Source organism: Elgaria multicarinata, chromosome 11 (assembly GCF_023053635.1).
Source record: "Elgaria multicarinata webbii isolate HBS135686 ecotype San Diego chromosome 11, rElgMul1.1.pri, whole genome shotgun sequence".
Classification (NCBI taxonomy): domain Eukaryota; kingdom Metazoa; phylum Chordata; class Lepidosauria; order Squamata; family Anguidae; genus Elgaria; species Elgaria multicarinata.
Window position 1 is genome coordinate 5457308 of NC_086181.1, and position 22384 is coordinate 5479691.

Here is a 22384-nt window from a genome sequence, read left to right on the forward strand (position 1 = left end):
GCATGTGCCAAGTGAAGTTGAAGACATCTTACAAATAACTTTCTAGTCAGCAATCATGCTCTAATTGCCTTAATTCTTTGGTGTAAATAAATCTCAGATCTTGCTTCAGGATGACAACCACAGAAGCCCCCAAAATGAAATAGTCAAACTTTCCTGTTTACGTCAGATGGAAAAAGAATGAAGAATTCAACAGCTTTTTAAAGCTGTAGGCCCTAAAAACCCAATATTGTCTACATGACTCTTTGTCACCTTTGGTTAAGACACCAAAATCGCCCTGCCTGTCTTGCTCACCTGGACCTGCGATAATCAGAAATAGTTATGCAAAAATACTACCTATCAACTCCCTTTCCTTACATCATGAAGGATAAAGGAAGCCATTGCCCTGATTTGCATGACACAACAGTCCCATCTTAGGTTAATCTACCTGTAGGGGCTGTTGTGCCTGCAGGCACTGTTTTTGCATGGCATCTGACTTCCTGTGATGTGCCCTGGGGTGATAGGGTTTCATACTAGTGGTCCATGCCGTGGTGTGTCCCTGGCCCTACCATCCACCACCAATGCCCCTGGCATGCGAGCCAGGAAGGGGAATCGGTCAGCAGGTGGGCGGGCCAATTACAGGACCCATGCCCTATGTTGACACCAAGCCTATTCAAGTGAGTCAATAAAGTTGTGGCCAATTTATTACCCAGTTATGCTTGCATGTCTAATTTGTTCACCAACTGGACCCAATAAGTGCTGGTCTCACAATTGCAGTTTATTGCTTGGTCATGTCCAGTGACTCTTACTTTAAAAACTTCTGCCACCAGCCGCCTCCACCTCCTCCCCTCCCGCACAACCGCTCGACTCTGATGCACTCTTAAAACACTCTGGGTGGCAAGCCAGCCTCTCAGGGCCAACCTACAGGTGCATCTGGGTTGCCTTCAGCCTCTCTCGCCTTGTGCCAGCCAGCCAACATCTCCAGACTCAAACAATCCGCCACCCCTCTCTCTGCCAAAGTCTCCCAACAGTCCAGCCAGGCTGTGCACTTGTACCCTGTGGTGGGGGTATGGTGACAGCTTATAACTTGGTTGCATCCAGTATCTCTTGTTCTTTTTTTTAAAAAAAAAAACCCTCCACTGCCAGCCACCTCTGCCTGCACCACCACTGGACTCTGAGACACTCTTAAAAAGGCTGGGAGTGGCCCACCAGCCTCTCAGGGCTCAACTACAGCCATCTCTTGAGTTGTGTCTTCAGTCTAACTCTGTCCCTTAAGAGATATGCCAGCCAGCCAAAGTCGCAAATCTATCTATTTTTCTCTGACACACACTTCTAATGTTCTGCATTGCATGGCAGCAGTGCAGACAGAGCCTAGCTCACAAGTGAACAAAGTGAAGTGGAAGGGAAGCGGTAGCAAAGCAAAGGTTCCAACATCTGCAGCAACAGGGCATCCGCAAAGATGAGAGCCTCTTTCTCAACTGGCACCTCACTGTTGGTCATGAGTTTTTTTCTCTAAAGATGATCCTGCATCACCCATGATGTGGAACTTTTGTTCTGTTTTGCCCTGTGGGCTGCTTTGACTGACCTCTCCTTTCCCACATTTTGATCTGTGGATGCCTCGCCTCTGGTGAACTCCAGGTACCCGACTGCCCACCAAATCTGCAACAGGAAAGGTGCCCTGCTCACCTAGCACTTCTTAGCTAAAAACTGGAGTTCCCCTTAAGAACATAAGTAGTGCCATGCTGGATCAGACCAAGGGTCCATCTAGTCCAGCACTCTGTTCACACAGTGGCCAACAAGCAGGACAAGGTGCAACAGCACCTTTCCAAGGGCTGAAACTACCAAGGGCTGAAACTGCTCAAGGTGCAAGACCCCAAAGAGGAGGTTTGACAACCTGAGTTTGAAGGATATGGCTCCAGTGTTTTTTTTTTAAACAATTTTAAAACTTTGAATGTTTCTTTTTAATCCTAAAAATCAATGGATGAATGGATCTGGTTCAAACTTGGCATGGCTAAATCTCTCCTTAAGAACCATCATGGTGCCAACTTTCAGCTCTTTACCTTTAAAAATGACATTTTTTTAAAAAAAATCTTAAACTTTTTTAAAAGTCCTAAAACTCAACAAATGAACAGATCTGCTTCAAACTTGGCATGGCTGAAGTCCTCCTTAAGAGCAATCATGGAGCCAAGTTTCATCTCTATATCTTTAAAAATAACAATCTTTTTTTAAAAAATTAAAACTTAATTACCCCCCCCCCCAAAAAAATCAAACTCTAGCAAAGGAGATCGTTACCTTGTTGTGGTGCTGGAGCTTGAGCACCTCAAGGATGCCATGAGCTAAACCGTGAAGGGACACCCAAGACGGGAAGGTCATGGCAGAGAGGTCAGACTAAATACGATCCCTGGGGAAGGTAATGGCAACCCACCCCAGTACTCTTGCCATGAAAACTAAATGGATCAGTACAACCAGAGATATGTCGGTATACCATCGGAAGATAGGACCCCCAGGTCGGAAGATGGTCAAAATGCTACTGGGGAGGAACAGAGGATAAGTTCAACTAGCCCCAGACGTGATGACGCAGCTAGCTCAAAGCCGAAAAGACAGCTAGCGGCCGACGGTGCTGGTGGTGAATGACGAATCCGATGTTCTAAAGGTCAACACACCATAGGAACCTGGAATGTAAGATCTATGAGCCAGGGCAAATTGGACATGGTTATTGGCGAGATGTCAAGATTAAATATAGATATATTGGGTGTCAGCGAACTGAAATGGACCGGAATGGGCCACTTCACATCAGATCAGCACCAGATCTACTACTGTGGACAAGAGGATCACAGAAGAAATGGAGTAGCCTTCATAATTAATAATAAAGTGGCTAAAGCAGTGCTTGGATACAATCCAAAAAATGATAGAATGATCTCAATTCGAATTCAGGGTAAGCCATTTAACATCACAGTGATCCAAATATATGCCCCAACCACAGATGCTGAAGAAGCAGAAGTAGATCAGTTCTATGAGGATCTGCAGCACCTACTGGATAATACACCAAAAAGAGATGTTATTTTCGTTACAGGAGACTGGAATGCTAAGGTGGGCAGTCAAATGACATCTGGAATTACAGGTAAGCATGGTCTAGGAGAACAAAATGAAGCGGGACATAGGCTGATAGAATTCTGCCAGGACAACTCACTGTGCATAACAAACACTCTCTTCCAACAACCAAAAAGACAGCTTTATACATGGACTTCACCAGATGGCCGACACCGAAATCAGATTGACTACATCCTTTGCAGCCAAAGGTGGTGGACATCTATACAGACAGTAAAAACAAGACCTGGAGCTGACTGTAGTTCAGATCACGAACTTCTTATTGCACAATTTAGAATCAAACTAAAGAGAATAGGGAAGACCCACAGATCAGTTAGATATGAGCTCACTAATATTCCTAACGAATATGCAGTGGAAGTGAAGAACAGATTTAAGGGACTAGATTTAGTAGATAGGGTCCCGGAAGAACTATGGACAGAAGTTCACAACATTGTCCAAGAGGTGGCAACAAAAAACATCCCAAAGAAAAAGAAAACCAAGAAGGCAAGATGGCTGTCTGCTGAGACACTGGAAGTAGCCCAAGAAAGAAGGAAAGCAAAAGGCAACAGTGATAGGGGGAGATATGCCCAATTAAATGCAAAATTCCAGAGGTTAGCCAAAAGAGATAAGGAATTATTTTTAAACAAGCAATGTGCGGAAGTGGAAGAAGACAATAGAATAGGAAGGACAAGAGACCTCTTCCAGAAAATTAGAAACATCGGAGGTAAATTCCAGGCAAAAATGGGTATGATCAAAAACAAAGATGGCAAGGACCTAACAGAAACAGAAGAGATCAAGAAAAGGTGGCAAGAATATACGGAAGATCTGTATAGGAAGGATAATAATATCGGGATAGCTCAGACGGTGTGGTCAGTGAGTTAGAGCCAGACATCCTGAAGATTGAGGTCGAATGGGCCTTAAGAAGCATTGCTAATAACAAGGCAGCAGGAGACGACGGTATCCCAGCTGAACTGTTTAAAATATTGCAAGATGATGCTGTCAAGGTGATGCATGCCATATGCCAGCAAATCTGGAAAACACAAGAATGGCCATCAGACTGGAAAAAATCAACTTATATCCCCATACCAAAAAAGGGAAACACTAAAGAATGTTCAAACTATCAGACAGTGACACTTATTTCACATGCCAGCAAGGTAATGCTCAAGATCCTGCAAGGTAGACTCCAGCAATTCATGGAGCGAGAATTGCTAGATGTACAAGCTGGGTTTAGAAAAGGCAGAGGAACTAGAGACCAAATTGCCAATATCCGCTGGATAATGGAGAAAGCCAGGGAGTTCCAGAAAAACATCTATTTCTGTTTTATCGACTATTCTAAAGCCTTTGAGTGTGTGGATCATAACAAACTGTGGCAAGTTCTTGGTGGTATGGGGATACCAAGTCATCTTGTCTGCCTCCTGAGGAATCTGTATAATGAACAAGTAGCAACGGTAAGAAAAGACCACGGAACAGCGGACTGGTTTAAGATTGGGAAAGGAGTACGGCAGGGTTGTATACTCTCACCTTATCTATTTAACTTGTATGCAGAACACATCATGCAACGTGCTGGGCTTGACGAATCCAAGGCTGGAGTTAAAATTGCAGGAAGAAACATTAACAACCTCAGATATGCAGATGACACCACTTTGATGGCTGAAAGTGAGGAGGAGCTGAGGAGCCTTATGACAAAGGTGAAAGAAGAAAGTGCAAAAGCCGGGTTGCAGTTAAACCTCAAAAAAACCAAGATTATGGCAACTAGCTTGACTGATAACTGGCAAATAGAGGGAGAAAACGTGGAGGCAGTGACAGACTTTGTATTTCTGGGCGCAAAGATTACTGCAGACGCTGACTGCAGCCAGGAAATCAGAAGACGTTTACCTCTTGGGAGGAGAGCAATGACAAATCTTGATAAAATAGTTAAGAGCAGAGACACCACACTGACAACAAAGGTCCGCATAGTTAAAGCAATGGTATTCCCAGTAGTAACCTATGGCTGCGAGAGCTGGACCATAAGGAAGGCTGAGCGAAGGAAGATAGATGCTTTTGAACTGTGGTGTTGGAGGAAAATTCTGAGAGTGCCGTGGACTGCAAGAAGATCAAACCAGTCCATACTCCAGGAAATAAAGCCAGACTGCTCACTTGAGGGAATGGTATTAATGGCAAAACTGAAGTACTTTGGCCACATAATGAGAAGACAGGATACCCTGGAGAAGAGGCTGATGCTAGGGAAAGTGGAAGGCAAAAGGAAGAGGGGCCGACCAAGGGCAAGATGGATGGATGATATTCTGGAGGTGACAGACTTGACCTTGGGGAAGCTGGGGGTGGCAACAGCCGACAGAAAGCTCTGGCGTGGGCTGGTCCATGAAGTCACGAAGAGTCGGAAACGACTGAACGAATAAACAACATAACAATTTGGAAGTTACCAAAGTATGGACAACTGAAGCTAGGTTATCCCTGTCCAGATAGGGGTGTAGCTGGGCCACCAACTGGAGTTGGTAGAAAGTACTCCGTGCCACCAAGGCCACCTGAGCCTCAAGTGACAAAGATGGTTCTAGGAGAAACCCCAAGCTACAAACCTGCTCCTTCAGGGGGAGTGTAACCCCATCCAGAACCAGTTGAACGCCCCCCATCCGATCAGAGGAACCACCCACCAGCAGCATCTCAGTCTTGTCTGGATTGAGGTTCAGTTTATTAGCCCATATCCAGTCCATTGTTGCAGCCAAGCACCGGTTCAGCACATCCACAGCCACACCTGATGGTGAAAAGGAGCAGTAGAGCTGCATGTCGTCAGCGTACTGATGCCAGCACACTCCAAAACTCCGGATGACTGCACCCAACAGTTTCATGTACATGTTAAACAGCATGGGGGACAAGTCCGACCCCTGCGGAACCCCATACTGGAGAGTCCACGGGGCCGAGCAATGTCCCCCAAGCACCACCTTCTGGAGCCGACCTGCCAAGTAGGAGCGGAACCACTGCAATGCAGTGCCCCCCACTCCCAACTCAGCCAGACGCCCCAGAAGGATACCATGGTTGATGATATCGAAAGCCGCTGAGATCAAGGAGAATCAACAGAGTCACACTCCCTCTGTCTTTCTCCCGACATAGGTCATCATAAGGGCGACCAAGGCTGTTTCCGTGCCAAAGCCAGGCCTGAAACCCGACTGAAATGGATCCAGATAATCAGTCTCATCCAAGAGTGTCTGGAGCACATAGGTTTAACTGTTTTACATGTTTTACTGCTTTTAGCTAGTTAATGGTTTAATATGCTTTAGCAGAGTACATTATTTAGTTTTATACTGTTTGATTTTATCTGTACACCCAATGATGTAGGGCTGGATACAAATGCTTTAATAAATAAATTTTAAAAATAGTGAAGGGGGGGGGTTCAGGGAGTAAAAATGACCCCCCAGAGCTCCTGAAGTTGCTCACCCTCGTAGATACATATGCATGCAAATGTGTGTCATGGGCCTGCCCCCCAGATCTTTCAAGCATGTAACTATGCCACTCGCCAGAATTGATAAAAGTAAGATCCATGCAGGTTTGAATCTCAGCCGTTCTAATTTTACAAGTTAATATGTCCAGGTAAGCAATAGTTAATTGATTAAAAGAAAGGCATTGTGGGACAAACCTGAGAGGAATCTGCACCACATCCTTTTACTCCAGAGTCCCTCTCTCATACCAGGTATGTGGTAGCACATGGCTTATTTGGTAGGAAAGGAAAGGCACTCTGCACACTATTGATTATGACTTACATTATGTAACCTGTGGCACTGAATGTCAGGTCTGAGGGTGAAGCCTCAGAGTGAGCAAACAAACCTTGAAGTTAAGGAATGCGATGGGAGAGTGGGAATAATGGAAGACCACAGGGCTTCAGAGGAGGTGCAGAGCAGAACCCAATCCAGCTGTGTTCAGGGTGCCTCACTGCCTGTTTCATGTCATTCCCAGAACCTAAAACGTTGCAGTGGGGTCACCTTTGGTAACAGGCTGCAGTGTACCCCATGCTTGGGTGGCTGGGAACAGCATCTCACTTCTTCCTCAATTAGCTTCTGATTAGCACCATTCCCTGGCCCATGGCCAGCTTGCTTTTAATGCACCATTAATAATGCATTCCTCAGATAGCAGGAGCACCATGAGAAAGAGCTGGGTTCCAGGATCAGGACGCTGCCAGAACGCCGGTGAATAAGCGGAATGCAGGAGGAGAAGAGTAGAGAGCAGGCTGGGGCAACCAATAACTGCTAAACGTTCAGTCTCCTGTTTGGGTGGGGGGAATCAGAGAAAGGGAGGCTCAGATTAGCTTGTTTTAAGAAGATGCACAGAACTAGTGGCAAAAGGGGGAAGGAAGAAAATAAGGCACTTTCCTCTTCCCTTCCCATCCCTTTTTCTTCTTTCGTCATGTCTTAGACCAGTGGTTCCCAATTGGGGGTCTGTGGCACCAGTCACATCTTACCTCTGCAAGGTCCACATTTTAATAAAAGAAAACACGTCTCCCACGCTCCGTTTGCTTCGACGGTGACGTCATATGCAAAAGCAGTGAACACAATAAACAGAGCGGCTACTGCACATCCTAGGCGAGCCCCGCCCCGCCCCGCCTTCAGCTAACTATGGCTTTGCCACGCCTCCAGGCCTGCCAACAGTAGCTAATCTCTCAGTAGCTCTCTCCTGTTTTTTCTATGTAAATTTTCCCCGCACTCTCTAGGAGCTTTATCACACCTACCTGCTTCCCTCGGATTATCCCGTAGCACTGCTGCTGTTGTTTTGCTACCTGGCAACAGCGACCTTTTGCATACCAGGAAGTGAGTTGAAGGGGGGAAATGTAAAAAAAAATCATAAAAAATCAATGGAGGACCCAATTCAATTCAAATTTGGTATGCTTAAAGCTCTCCTTAATATCTATTAATGTGCCAATTTTGATGTCTTTATCTTTAAAGCTTACGCAGATGTGAGCATTTCTTTAAAATCCTCCCCCTGCGGTGGCTTGGAAGATACGGCTTGGAAGTAGGGGTTAAATATGGCGAATCGTTTGGCTTAGTAAAATTAAATTCGTCTTTATATTCCTAACTAAATCATTGTCATTTTTGCGTGGTAATATCACAAATTTTATGGTTTGTTTTTATTATACCTAAAATCCTTTGCTTATTAGGGGCTACCCCTTATTTTCTCCAAAAAATTCCTTCGCGCAGGTAACTACCATAGAGATAACAACATTTTCAAAAGTAGGGGGTCCATGGCTTGGCATTTGGAAAACAAGGGGTCCACAGTACTTAGCTAATCGGGAACCACTGTCTTAGACAATAAGCCTGAGGGCAGAGACCATCTTGTTCTTTTATTGATCTGCAAGTTGCTCCAATTGCCTTTCCATCTGAGGAGTGAAGTAAAAAATACTTTTTTAAATTTTTATTATTGAAACAACAAACACAAATCAAAATCAGTTAGTACAAAAACATTATAATACTTTACTATCATATATTCCATGTTAACCTATTAAAGATAATATAATAAACATAACAGTGCTCCCCCCACCTCGGGATCTCATTCTTGCTTCCAAAAACTCATAGTTTCATCTGTTGGTGGATCCCCCCTTCCTTTAGAAAATACAAACTCCAGGAACTTTTGCCATATACTCTCAAAATCATTCGTTTTTACTATGCCTCTTTTCATTTTTATATTACATGTCAATTTATCATTTATAGCAATGTCCCACACTTCTTTATATCATTCTTCAATAAAATAATCTCCTGTAATTTTCCAATTCCTAGTTACTATTAACCTCGCAGCTGTCAGCAGGTTCGTTATCAATTCTTTCATTTCTTTATTACTGTCCGGGAAAGCTGCCAAATGGCTTGACAAAGACAGATTAGACCAGCGGGTAACTAAGCAACAGATGAGTTTATTGCAGTATACAAACAGTTCAGGGAAGGCAGTGCAAACGGCGCTTTGAACGTAAAGGCAAAAGGACGTTGCAGATCAGGATTCAAGCTTACAGAGAAGTCAATGTCCAGTCCAAAGTCTAGGGAGTTGGCAAAGCAGGTAGTCGAGAGTCCAGTCCAGGGTCAGCGCAGCCAGCATTCAGCAAAGTCCAAACAACAGTCCAAAAGTCCAGGGGCAATAACAGGCAAGCGTAGTCACAAACCAGTCCGTGGTCAACCAGGAGTCCAGAGAAGCAAGGCGTGGTCACGGGGTCCAGGAGTCAATGCCGGAATCAGGAACCAGGAGTCAGGGAGCAAGGCACGAGGTCACGAGATGCAGGAACCGAGGCTTTCGCCAGAAAGCTCAGATAATCTCTGACAATTTGGCAGAGCTCCCGGCTGCTCTTTTATCCTCAGTCAGAGTGCTGAGTCAGCGTTCCGCAGCTGGTCTCTGATTGCTTGGCGTTTCTGTTGGAGACGGCTAGACCTGCGTCGGGTGGCCTTCTCCGCCCGGAACTGGCTGAAACCGGGCTTCTCCGTCTCCTCCTCAGATCCCTGCTGCTCTTCCAGAGTCTTTGCTGGCATCAGGCCCTCAGAGCTGGCAGAGGTTCCTGCTGGCCGTGGCTCCTCTCCCTGAGGCTCTGCCACAGCCTCTGCCAGTCCATTCTCCTCTCCTGAGCCAGGCCCCACTGTACTGGGTCCAGCCTCTGCCAACTCCCCCTCATCTCCCGACTCCTGTTCCATGCAGGGCATGACAATTACATTTAAGATCATCATGCAGTGAGAGTAATGCAATCCTTGGTGTAACTTCTACTTTAAATCCCACAATCTGTTCAATCTCATAAAACACCATCTTCCATAACTTTTGCACATGTACACAATCCCACCACATATGTAAATACGTTCCCTTTTCACCACAACCCCTCCAACAATCTGCTGAAAGCTGTTTATTAATCTTATTTAATCTAACCGGAGTTAAATACCACCTCCATACAAGTTTGTAGTAATTCTCCTTTATTCTTATTGACATATTTCTCAACACTCTCTGTCTCCATAGTCCATCCCACCTCTGTTGTCCTATTTGTATCTTCAAATCAGTCTCCCAAACCATTTTTCCAGCACTATCCAGCCCTCCTTTCTCAACTAATATATTATATAGTTGACTCACTAACCCCTTTATCCCTATATTTTGTCCCTTATCTATTTCTTTTTGTTTAATTAATTCCTCAAATTTTGTCCTCTCTCTACATTCTCCATTTTCTCTTACCCAATTTTTAGTCCATTGTTCTAATTGAAAATAATTTAACCACGTTAATTCCAAATCTCTCAAAACTTCTTCCAACCTCTCTCTTGTATTCATCCCCCTTAACCACTCTCCTAATCTCATTTTATTTATTTATTTTAAAACTTTGCTTAATCTATTCTTTAAATTTTCAGGAAATTTCTTTAACATTATCACCAGTGTTAAGGGGGAATTACTTGAAAACAATTCCTTTTTATAATTATTCCAAAGTTCCCAATGGAACTTCAAAAATTGGTTATCTAAATCATTAAGCCATTTACCCTTCCCTTTTTCCTTAAAAAACACATTTTGCAATTTCAACTCAATATTCCCTAGCGTATTTTCCTCCATCCATTTCAAGTCCCCTACCCCTATAATTGCTTCAACAACATGTCTTAACCTATTAGCTAGATAGTAGTACTCAAGGTTTGGGAGACCCAGTCCGCCTCTCTTTTGGCTTAAGTACCATTTACTTTTATTAATCCTTGATCTCTTCCCTTCATTGCAGTAATTATTTATAAGATTCTGCCATCCTTTTAATTCTATCTCTGAAATTCTTATTGGTAACATTCTAAAGAAAAAGTTAACCTTAGGTAAAATTTTCATCTTTATTAAAGCTATTCTTCCAAACCAGGAAAGATTCAGTTTCTTATACTTCTTTAACTCTTCCTCTATTTCTTTTTTTAATCCATTTAAATTCTCACTTTCCAAATCTTCTAAATTTTTTGTAATCTTAACACCCAAATATTTAATTTTTTCTTTGCTTTTCAAAACTGAAGCCTTCCCTTCCCACTCCCTTTCTTCCTTTTTAGTATAGTTGAATAACATCAAATCCGATTTTGCCCAGTTTATTCTTAACCCCGTAACTTCTTCAAAATCATTCAGCTACTGTTTAATTCTTTCCATTTTACCTAAAGGATCTCTAATAGTCATCAATGTATCATCTGCAAACATGTTCAATTTTATTTTATTACTTCTGCCTATCCCCTCTATCTCTCCATCCTCTCTTATTACGTTTGCCAACAATTCCATCACCAATACAAACAGGACTGGCGAGAGTGGGCATCCTTGTCTTGTCCCTCTAGCTAGTCGTATCTTGTCCATTATTCCATCATTTACTACCACTACGGCTGTGCTCTTAGAGTATAACTGCTCAATTATTGCTCTAAATTTAGTACTAAATCCCATTTTGTTTATAACCAACTTTAAAGTTTGCCAGCTCACACAATCAAAAGCCTTAAAAATATCTAACGCTAAAATACCCGCCTTAATCCTTGATTTTTTTATCCCCTGTATTACACTCAAAACTCTACCTATTAATGTGTGCATCTGTCTACCTGCTATAAACCCACATTGATCTTCCCCTACATATTTAGCTATACATTTATTTAGCCTTTTAGCCAAAATGCTTGAAAAAAATTTTGCATCTTGGTTTATTAGTGAAATTGGTCTATATGAATCGGGGAGAGTCAGATCCTTATCCGGTTTCAGAATTAAAATTATTATAGAATGCTCCCATGACTCTAGAATCCTCTCCCCCTCCATTATTGCGTTATATAATTTCAGCAACTTTGGCACTATTAAAGTTTTAAATTTTTTGTAAAACTCTGGTCCTAAACCATCTGCCCCTGGTGATTTCCCTGCTTTAAGCTGGTCTATAACCTCCTCTATTTCACTTTGCAATATATTATTATCCATTATTTCCTTATGCTCTTTTTCTAATCCTTTCTTCAAAAATTTATCCACATATTCCTCCGTCCTCTTCATTTGGGTATCTCTTTTCTTATATAACTCTTCAAAAAAATCCTGAAATTTTTTTATTTTATCCTTCATCAAATGACAATCATTACCCTTATTTTTTACTAACCCTATCCCATTTTTAGCTTTTTCTTTCTGTGTGAGTTTGGCAAGCATCTTCGAATTCCTATTACTGTTTTGAAAATATTCCCTTTTCATATAAATTAAATTCCTCTGAACCTCTTCTAAATTAATATTTTCTAATTCCTTTTTTGTGCCATTAATTCTATTAATTTATGTTTATTCTTAGTTTGCCAATATTCTTTTTCCAGCTTTATTATCTCCTTTTCTAGAGTAGCCTGCCTTGCTTCTTGTTGTCTTTTTAATTTACACGTTTCCCTAATAGTTCCCCCTAAACACAGCCTTCATGGTATCCCAAACCACTGCAGTTCTTGTTCCCCCTTTCTCATTTATTTCCCATGTTTCTGACAATTCCTTCTGCATTTTCTCAATTACTTTGTCATTCTTAAATATCTTAGTATTCAATCTCCACCTTAATGCTTCTTTGTATTCCTTACTAACTGCAAAAACTAAGCTTACCAATGCATGATCCGATACCTTGATTGTCCCTAATTCCATTCTACATGTCTTGGTTACAAAATCTCTAGATACAAAAATATGATCAATTCTGGAATATGTATGATGGACTGAAGAATAAAACGTAAATCCAGGGTCCGCCCCTCTGAGAACTCTCCAAGAATCAACAAAATCCTTCTCTTTAATTAATTTGCTTAAAATAGTAACATTGTTTCTCTTTTCTACCTCAGAGGGATTTGACCTATCTACTCTATTGTCCATAACCATATTGAAATCTCCCGCCATAATTACATACCCCTCCTTGAATTCTTCCATCTCTCTTAATACCTCCTCATAAAATTCTTTTTGTTTATTGTTTGGTGCATACATATTAATCAAAGTATATTTTCCCCCTCCAGTTTACCTTTAATCATGAGATATCTCCCATTCTCATCTTTTTTAATATCCTCCATCATAAACCCAGTTCTTTTTGAAATCAAAATGGCCACTCCCTTTTTTTTTGACGTCCCCAACGATACTTCATAATAGACTGGCCATCTCAGTCGAATAGCGTTCTTTTTTTATTAATTTGACGAGTCTCTTGCAGAAATATCATGTCCGAACCATCCCTATTTAACAATTGTTCAATCCTTCTCCTTTTTACGACTGCCCCCAGACCTTTGACATTGAGCGTTGAGATTCTTAACTTCTTATCCATATTCAGCTCTCTGATCTTCTTTTCGATCCCGATCGTGTTGAAAACATAACATACACACATATACATACAACACCCCAAACATACCCTTCCCTCCCACCCCACTTCCCCCTTCCCTCCCATCACTTTTCCCCCCAATATATACCCGGAAGTCTAATACTTCCGCCATATTTTTTACCCTTGGGGGGGAAAGAAGCCAGGAACCCAGAACCAGCAGGAACTAATTAATATATTTCTTATCATCGCTATATTAAGCACCTACACCACCACCCCACCTGCTCCTCTTTCTTCTTCATCATCGCTTTTTGCGCCGCCACCCGCATCTCTTTGAGGACCCAAACCTAAGCTCTCAAGAAGCTCCATGCCTTGCTGGGCGGAGAAAACCTTATGATTTTCCCCGTTGTATGAGAAACGCAGAAAAATCGGATATCCCCATGCATAAAGAATTCTCTTCTTTTTCAATTCCTCCATTATAACTTTGACACTGCGTCTCCATTCCAAAGTCTGTTGGCACAGATCATTAAAGACCTGCACTGTTGCTCCTTGGAACTTCAGCTAACCCAATGCTCTTAATTCCTTCATCAATTGCTCTTTCTTGTAGTAGCTTAAAAATTTCACCAAAACATCTCTAGGGGGTGCTCCACTTCTGAAGCCCCCTACCCTGTGAGCACGCTCCACATCTTCTTCAGCTACCTGCAGGGTTAGGACTAGTTCTTTGAACCAACTTAGGATATTCTTCCTGAGGTCCTCCCCTTTCTTCTCCCCCATATTACGAACGTGCAAGTTTACTCTTCATGCGTTATCTTCTATAGCAATCAGTCTCTTATCTTGATCTTTAAATTTCGCCTCTTGATCATTTTGAGTCTTCTTAATTTCTTTAACTTGATTTTTCACTTGATTAACCTCTGTCTTCAAAAAGCCTAATTGATTATCTCTTATAGCCATTTCTGCAGCCAGCTTATCCACCCTCTTGTTGTTTTTGTCAATTTCCGTTTCAATTTTCGTAAAAAGCTCAGCTTTAAGGCTTTTCAACATAGCTGAAATTTGATCCACCATTTCCTCTTGCCCTGCTGGCTCTGCGCCAGCTTCGGCAGCCAGCTTCAACTCCTTTGTTGTTATTGTAGATTCGTCTTGTTTTCCTTCCCTCTCCGGCTCTGGATCAATCACTCTTTGAAGTTTTTTAATGGTATTGTTAGACGCGTGTTGAACCCACCGTGGCTTCACCACCGGGGCAGTTTTTTTGAGTGGCATAGGCTTGCAAATACGGCTGGTGTTAGTTTCACTTTTAAGTCCAACAGCGAGCTCAGAAGGGTTTTATTGCCGTGCTTAACGAGATTTACTACTTGCTACTGAAAAGGTGGCTATCAATCAATCTCTCCTGACAATGGCTCTGCAATTAAAATTCCTTTTAAGATAAGCTCTCCATCTGGGAGATTTCTTATGCAGCCGCTCTTAACAGTTCAAGGAGGGGCTACTTCTCCACTAGCCACCTTCCTTCCACTTCAAATACACTCGTTAAGCAACAAAATACTTTGATCTTTTAAATCCCATTCAGCTCAGAGTTTCCCATTCAATCTTCAACGTTCTTCACTATTTCCAGCCCAGATAATTAGATGATAAGGCATAAAAACCTACCGGATGCCCGGACGTTCTTTTTTTTCCTTACTGTTCCATTGGCACGCTGGCTCCTCCCCCCAAGTAAAAAATACTTTAAACTGAAATAGAGTTGTTATTTGCCACTGTAGGAAGGTGTCAGGCATTTTTACATATGGCCATCTGGTAACAATTGAAACACTCAGCAGTATACGTGCAGACTTCTACTGTTACTTTCTACTGTTAGTTTTACCCTACCCTGTGCCTGCTTACCCTACCCTGTACATGTTTGCATTCTCTTCCCCTCCTTATTGTTTTACTATGATTTTATTAGATTGTAAGCCTATGCGGCAGGGTCTTGCTATTTACTGTTTTACTCTGTACAGCACCATGTACACTGATGGTGCTATATAAATAAATAATAATAATAATAATAATAATAATCCTCTGGCCTCAGGACTGCCAAGGCATTAACAAACTGCTGAGATACAACGCTAGGAGTTAAATACAAATTCAGAAATATATCCTTGTTACAGATCTCATGTCTTAGGATTTTGCAGTGGGACAACATGCTAAAAAGGAGAAGAACCTTCAAGAAATAAGTGTACATGTTCCAGCAACACCTACCTGCATCTGCAAGCAGATTAGTTTACCCTATTTCTTCGATTCTAAGACGCACTTTCCCCCCGATATAAATATCTCTAAAAACGGGGTGCGTCTTAGAATTGCGGGTGTGTCTTAGGTTTTTTTTTCCTGTTGGTGGTACTGAAATTAGTGTGCGTCTTACAATCGATGGTGTCTTACAATCGAAGAAATACAGTAAATAGTGAAGATGACAAACAGTGATGTTTTATTAACTCTACTTTGGAAAATCATAAGGACAGGATCATCCATGCACAAACATGCTCCCAAGGCAGGCAAGAAGCTCTTGAATAACATAGCTGACCTATCTATAGAAAATGGAGAGGCATTCAAAGGAGAGAAGATAGTATTCCAAGAGAGATGTTAAAGAAGATTTACAAAGTACTTCTGGGAATGGTACTCTGCTAATAACAGGGCAATTTACAAACTGGATGCACAATTGCTGGTCATTTATTGTGGTTTGCAGTGATGTACCATGCATGTTACATTGGCTAAGTACCAGTTAATCAAGTAATTAATTAAAATTATAAGTGCTAGCAATGGAACTGTTTAAGTATAATGGCAAACGTGATTATCTTGCATGGGACTACTAGTCACTATTTACAAATAGAGCTGTGTATCCCTTGGTAAGAATCCAAGGTGGTACTGGGTTGGCCTGAGGCTGAAACAGATCAGCATTGAAGCCTCAGGCCAATTCAGGGTGTGTGTGCTGGGCTGTTCCTCCTGCCTGCCTGCCCATCCAGAAAAGCCAGCGTGAGTCCATTGGACTCACCGGACTCATCTTCCTCTCCCTCCCCGTTCTCCTTGGTCATCTCTGCGATTTAGCTTCACGCATGTTGTCTTCAGAGCTGAGTTGCAATTTAAAGGAAGATTGTGGGGGCTCTCTATTTTGAATAGCTCTATGGTCGCAAACTACAGTGACTGTAAAGGGCCATTTTTGGTCTTCGCGGCCATAGAGCTATTCAAAATAGAGAGCCCCCACAGTCTTCCTTTAAATCACAGCTTGGCTCTGAAGAGGATGCATGTGAAGATAAGTCCTGGCGGTAGTGTGGTGGTGGTGGTTCCAGGTTTGGGGGGAGGGAGCAGAACCAGGCAGGTAGGGAGCCGGAAGTCCAATGGACTCCCAGTTGGCCTTCCCCCAGCTTTCCTGCGGGAAGGCCGCCACCCAGGAACTCTGCAAAGGCAAAACACCTCGGGGGGCCTGAATCTTACCTCGGCTTTGATTTCGAGGCAAGATGGGCAAACCATTTGGTGACCAAAGATGAATCAGGGCTGTTTCGAAGCCCCCAAAACAGCTGGCAAGACGGGGAGGCTGTGCACAACCCTACTTACCAGACAACACAACTACAAAAACACTTGCAAGAATTTTAAGAAGTTATATGAATATATGTCCTAAGGATAGCATTTGTGATGAGTTAATTTCAGATAATGTGCTTCAATACACAGTGGGCAAAGTTTCCATAAAACTGGGTGTTTATTCATATGACTACCAGCACATGCTATTCAGAGGCCAATGGTCTAGCCAAAAGATATGTGAACCCTATGAGTTGATCAGAGCATGATGCTAATAATATCCATAGATTCAAAGCCCATGGTGGAATGCAGGATGGAAGTCTGTTTCCCCCCTCCCCTTTATGCCAAATCAAATTAATCATTTATCCAAAGCTGTGTGTGCAAAAGGCTTGGAGGATACAGGTGCCAATCCCATGGCTTCTCACAAGCAAACTTGGGCCAATTTCTCTACTGCTGGGTGGCTTTGTCCCACCTTCTTGAGACATACAGGACAGGGTGTCAACAGTGGGCCTAGGCTCTACTCTCTGGACAATATAAGACATCAGGAAGGTGAGGCTGGAGAATGCTGGCATAAATCCTACTACCTCTTGCAGGTTGTACTGTTTGAGCAAGGCAAGGGGCATATAGACCAGGGCTGTGAATAACAACAACAACAACAATCTGGGACAGAACAATTCATACAGACAAAACAATACCCTGCAACCAACCAGACATAACAGTTATAGACAAAAAAGAAAAACACACTTACCTCATTGGCATAGCAATACCTAATGACAAAAAGGAAGAGGAAAAGAGAGAAAAATATACACCCTGGCTATGGAAGTTAAAGAATGATGACAACAGGAAAAGGTCACAATTATACCATTAGTCACATCAGTCACCAGCAACACATAAAAAAACTATACAGAAAACCTTCAGAAACTGGGCCTACCAAAATACATCCATACCAACATTCAGAAAGCAGTGATATTTAAAACATCCTCAATAGTCAGGAAATTCCTGAAACAGTAAAAGACAGCATGAGTTGGCAAAGCCCATCATGTCTGCCAAGAACCACCATGAGCAAGAAAAAAGATGATGATGATGATCTTGGATGTCATTCCTTCTTTGCCCAGCATACCCATTTCTTGTGCCCAGTTGGCCTAGACTAGAAGTATGATTCTTTTCTCTCTCTTTTTGGCCGCAAGTGGTCCTGGCTTCAATTCCCAGGCAAGCAGGTGCACCAAGGGAGAGTGCCTATAAAATGTTTTTAGCCTCTGTTTACCAGATGGCAGCAGTGTGTGAAGAAACGGCTGCAATTACATGATTTGTGCAACAGATGGCAGCAGAGCATGAGAAAATAATATAGATTAATTGTTCACCAGAAAAACCAGAAGCTGTTTAAAAAAATAATATGAATTTAAAAAGCAATATTACATTATATATCAAACAGAGGATCAGCTAGCTTAACACAAAGTCAAATCTACTCTATGTAATATCCATGTTGTAATATTAAATATTACTTGACTTTTTAATATGAACATAAGAAGTGCCCTGATGCTGGATCAGACCAAGGGTCCATCTAGTCCAGCACTCTGTTCACACAGTAGCCAAGCAGCTGTAGACCAGGGACCAACAAGCAGGACACAGATGCAACAACACCTTCCCACACATGTTCCCCAGCAACTGGTGTATATAGGGAGGTATCAGAGGCAGTATGGATTTGTCCAGTTCAAATATGACACTAACTTGCAAACTCTGTAAAGCAGCCTTTCCTGGAGGGTTGTTCTATAGTGTCTACTTATTTTTCAATCCATCCCAGAATTGTTTGGAATGTTTCATTTACATCCATTCATAGATGTCCACCATGTTTAAAATCAGTACCACTCTTACTACACTTCCAGCAAACTGATGTATCTTATGAATTTGAATAGATGGGTGGTACAACAGATTGTACATATTTTTCTAGTAGTTATATACATATATGAAGTTCCATTGATTTACTACTGGTATTAATTTGGAGATTTTTATTTAATCTCCCCCCCCCCAGCCAACAGCTTTTATATTTTGAACACAACTATCTTTAAAATTGAAAGAATAATATTGCTTCAAATGTACCCAAGTTTTCCTCTCTTAACAAATTATGTTTCAACTGAAATTAACCTTACCTAATTGTTTAGCTTCTCTAAAATTGTTTTCAATTAATACAGAGAGATGCCAGGTACTCATACATGTTTAAACTTGCCTGTACATTGGTGATGAAATTGCATTAACCTACATAAACCTCTGATTTAACTTTGGAAGCCACATCCATTCCATTAACAGGAATGCTATATTATCTTCTTCGGCCTCCCCACATTAAGTTATACTCCCATTAGAGTCTACCACACAGTGACCATGTTCACACAAAACAATAAGCCAGCATTCCAAAGAATCCTGGTTTATTGTTCATGAATATCATGGTGGTGTGTGGTGCTCCTCCTGCCAACCCTCTGCACTTGGCTCCTCCCACCAGCAGGAGCAGCTAAACAAACCAGGAATTTGCCAACAAGGAAATAGCACCAAACTGGAATTGCAAACCAGGGTTTGTTCTTGTATCTTGGCTTGCTTAGGAATGACAAGTCTTTGCTGGCAAGTTCTTGGTTTGTTTAGCCATTTCCACTGGAAGGCGAAGTATGAGAACAATTACATATTGTGCACTTGCATGTGAACAATAAGCCAGGATTTTCTAGAATTCTGGTTTATTGTTTTATGCAAACATGTAGATGGTCTAATGGTTGTCAATATCACTTGATGGTTTTGCATAAAGTTTTCATTTTCATTCATCCTTCAAACTTCCCAGTAACTTTATAAGTAACTCTAGTTACATAATAATTTGGGATAAAGTTATTAATGTTTGTTTACATGGTTCTTATCTTAACGAGAAAGATTTCTAAAGGCAATAGTAGAAAGAGAAAAAAAAATGTAAAGCAATCTCTTAATTTTAACTGCTCCAACTCTTCCTAACCTGTAACCACCTTTTTGTATCTTATTGATTCTTAATCAAGGGGTCAAAATTATTATCAACTAGGTCTGCAATACATCTAGGTATTATAATCCCCAAATATCAAATACCTCTTTCCTTTGATTTTTGCTTTCTTTGGGGCCTTTAATTCCATCTCCTAGAATTTCAGATTTTGTCTGACCACTTTGTATCCTGCAGAGAGTAAGGATCTTGAAAACTGAAAACTTAAAGAATCATAAATATTCAGTGGAACAGAATGATATGCGAAGTGTTTGCTTCCTTTGTACTATTTACACTTTGTACTATTTACTATTAACAGTTCAGAACATTTTTGGGTACCACTGTAGAAAATTATTCTTGGGGACATAGAGAAGCCCCATCAACGGTGCAAGAAGCTTCTCCATCAGCTTCTTGCACCAAAAAGTAGTGAAAACACAAAGCCTTAAAGAAATTCTTCTCTTGTTGTTCTAAAAACAACCCTCTACCTTCTGCATCTGATAACCATTTCACAGATGTAATTCACAAAAAGGTTGTTTGGGAGAGTATATACAGTCTGATCCTATGCATGACTATGCAGAAGCAAGTCTCACTGGGGGATTTCAGATGTTATTTTGTCTTAATAAGCTGAGATATGAACAGGGACTTTTGGATGCACATATAATGCCTTTATGCAAGCTGGCAAACAAACCAAGACATCTTCAGTTACAGTTTCCCATTTTGCCCAAACCAGAAAACCATGGTTATCAGCTTCAGAACAAGCCTGGGTATTAAGCCAACTTCAAAACATGGTTTAGCTTGTTCTGAAGCTCGTAACTATAATTTCCTGGTTCAGAAAAAACAGGAAACTATAGTTAATGGAAGACTTCCTGGTTTGTTTGCTTTCTTAGAAAAAGAAAAGGCTTATGTGCTTTGAAAAAAGCTTTGTTCAGATCTTATTTATTTATTTATTAAATTTATATACCGCCCCATAGCCAGAGCTCTCTGGGCAGTTTACAAAAGTTAAAAAACAGTGGACATTAAAAAGTATACAAAATTTAAAACCATCAAAAAATATAAAAACAACAGTATACAGTACTGTTCTTGTTATTAAACCAAAAAATGGTCATCTGAACACTGTCAATGGTTTCAATGGATCTTACTCCCAGGCGTATGATGGTAGCCTTAGTTTGTCATTTGTATTATGTAAAATACTGGTGGCAATGCTGAGGTACTGAAAAACTGTACTCACTCTGGTTTTGCTCTCAATGCATTTGAACTTACTTTCTTTTAAAAAAAATAATTTGTTTATCATCAAGATCCATTAGAGTACTACGCACATTGATTTTCACAATTCTATGGCAAAAGAACACCAGAGGCATCTTTGTCCAATTCCCATTCTTTCAAAGCTGGACCTGCATTATGTAGGAAAATACCTCTTTACATTGCTATCCAAGATTCAGGAGTATTTACGAGGAAATTGTCAAGGGAGGCAGGGTACACATAAAAAACTATTGTGGAACAATTCTAAAGCAGATGGAGAAGCAAACAAGGAATACACCATAGCATTATCTTTTCAAAGGCAGGTGCAGTGGTGCTTTCTAAAAGTATGTAGTTTAGCTAAAATATTCAAATTCTGTTACACAAAGGGGGTAGATCAAGACTGAATTAGTTGCCCTTAGGACTTATTGAAATCAATAAAATAAGTTAGTCCTGACTTAAGTTCCACTGATTTCAATGGGAACTAAATGCAAGGTCTGGAGCCAACCCAATTTTTAAATTCTAGTATAAATCCTCAGAGCTTCACACTCCAAAAGGGTTTAAAAATAGTTACCTTCAAAGCAATGCCATCATAAAATATATTAAACACAAAAGCAAGACTGCCAAAATAAAACTAATGTAATCTCCCTCACTCCCATATGTATTTAAGTTGTGACCAATCGGAACATTTGGTTTTTTAGGTAGGTACACAGCTGGTTCATTAAGTCTCTGTTCTGTCCCTCGATCCAGTGCATTTCTATTAAGGAATCAGGCCCTTCTTTCTTCACATTTAACACACACTTGAAAAGGAACCATTCACTTGAGGTGATGGCACTCTGTCCAGTCTCAATAACTTGACTATCAGTGGCCAAGGACTTGGACTCCTTTTCATTACTGGAATCTTCCAATCCTGCTAAAACAGGTGCCGGTTCTTCTCTGCTGTTGTTTTCAGTGTGTTCCTGGATGTTTCCCTCTTTAATGGCAAGTGCACTATTAAGTCCATCACCCTCTGGTGATTCAAGGTCATGACTAAGCACCACAGTTACATTTTCAGTGGTTTCACCTTTGTTTCCTCCAATCTCTATGATGTCACTTAATTTTTTCTGGTTCTTTTCTTCTGTGGCTTGAAGGAAATCTACAGATGCGCGAGGAAGTTCACGTAGTTGTCTGACTCTATCCCTCTTCTTTCTCCTTAAATGAATCCAAGAGTTTTCTAGAGCTGTTAGAAACAAGCTGACTTCATCTTTTCCACAAGGAAGGCTTTTATACTGAACCTATTGAAGCAAACACACACAGAACTTTAGTATATGACTCCATTAGGTCATTCGCTGTTTCTGAATCGGTAATATTATGGTGAT

At 41.3% G+C, this 22384-nt stretch overlaps 1 protein-coding gene across 1 annotated transcript in view; it reads right to left on the reverse strand.

Annotated features, from left to right (window-relative positions):
* Positions 1-15699: 15699 nt before the first annotated feature.
* The window catches only part of METTL16 (methyltransferase 16, RNA N6-adenosine), a 29448-nt gene continuing 22763 nt past the window's right edge, over positions 15700-22384 (reverse strand). Inside the window, exon 9 of the mRNA XM_063138793.1 lies at positions 15700-22300. Within this exon, the coding sequence (XP_062994863.1) occupies positions 21692-22300 (609 nt within the window). The 3' untranslated portion in view covers positions 15700-21691. The remainder of the gene's footprint in view (positions 22301-22384) is intronic.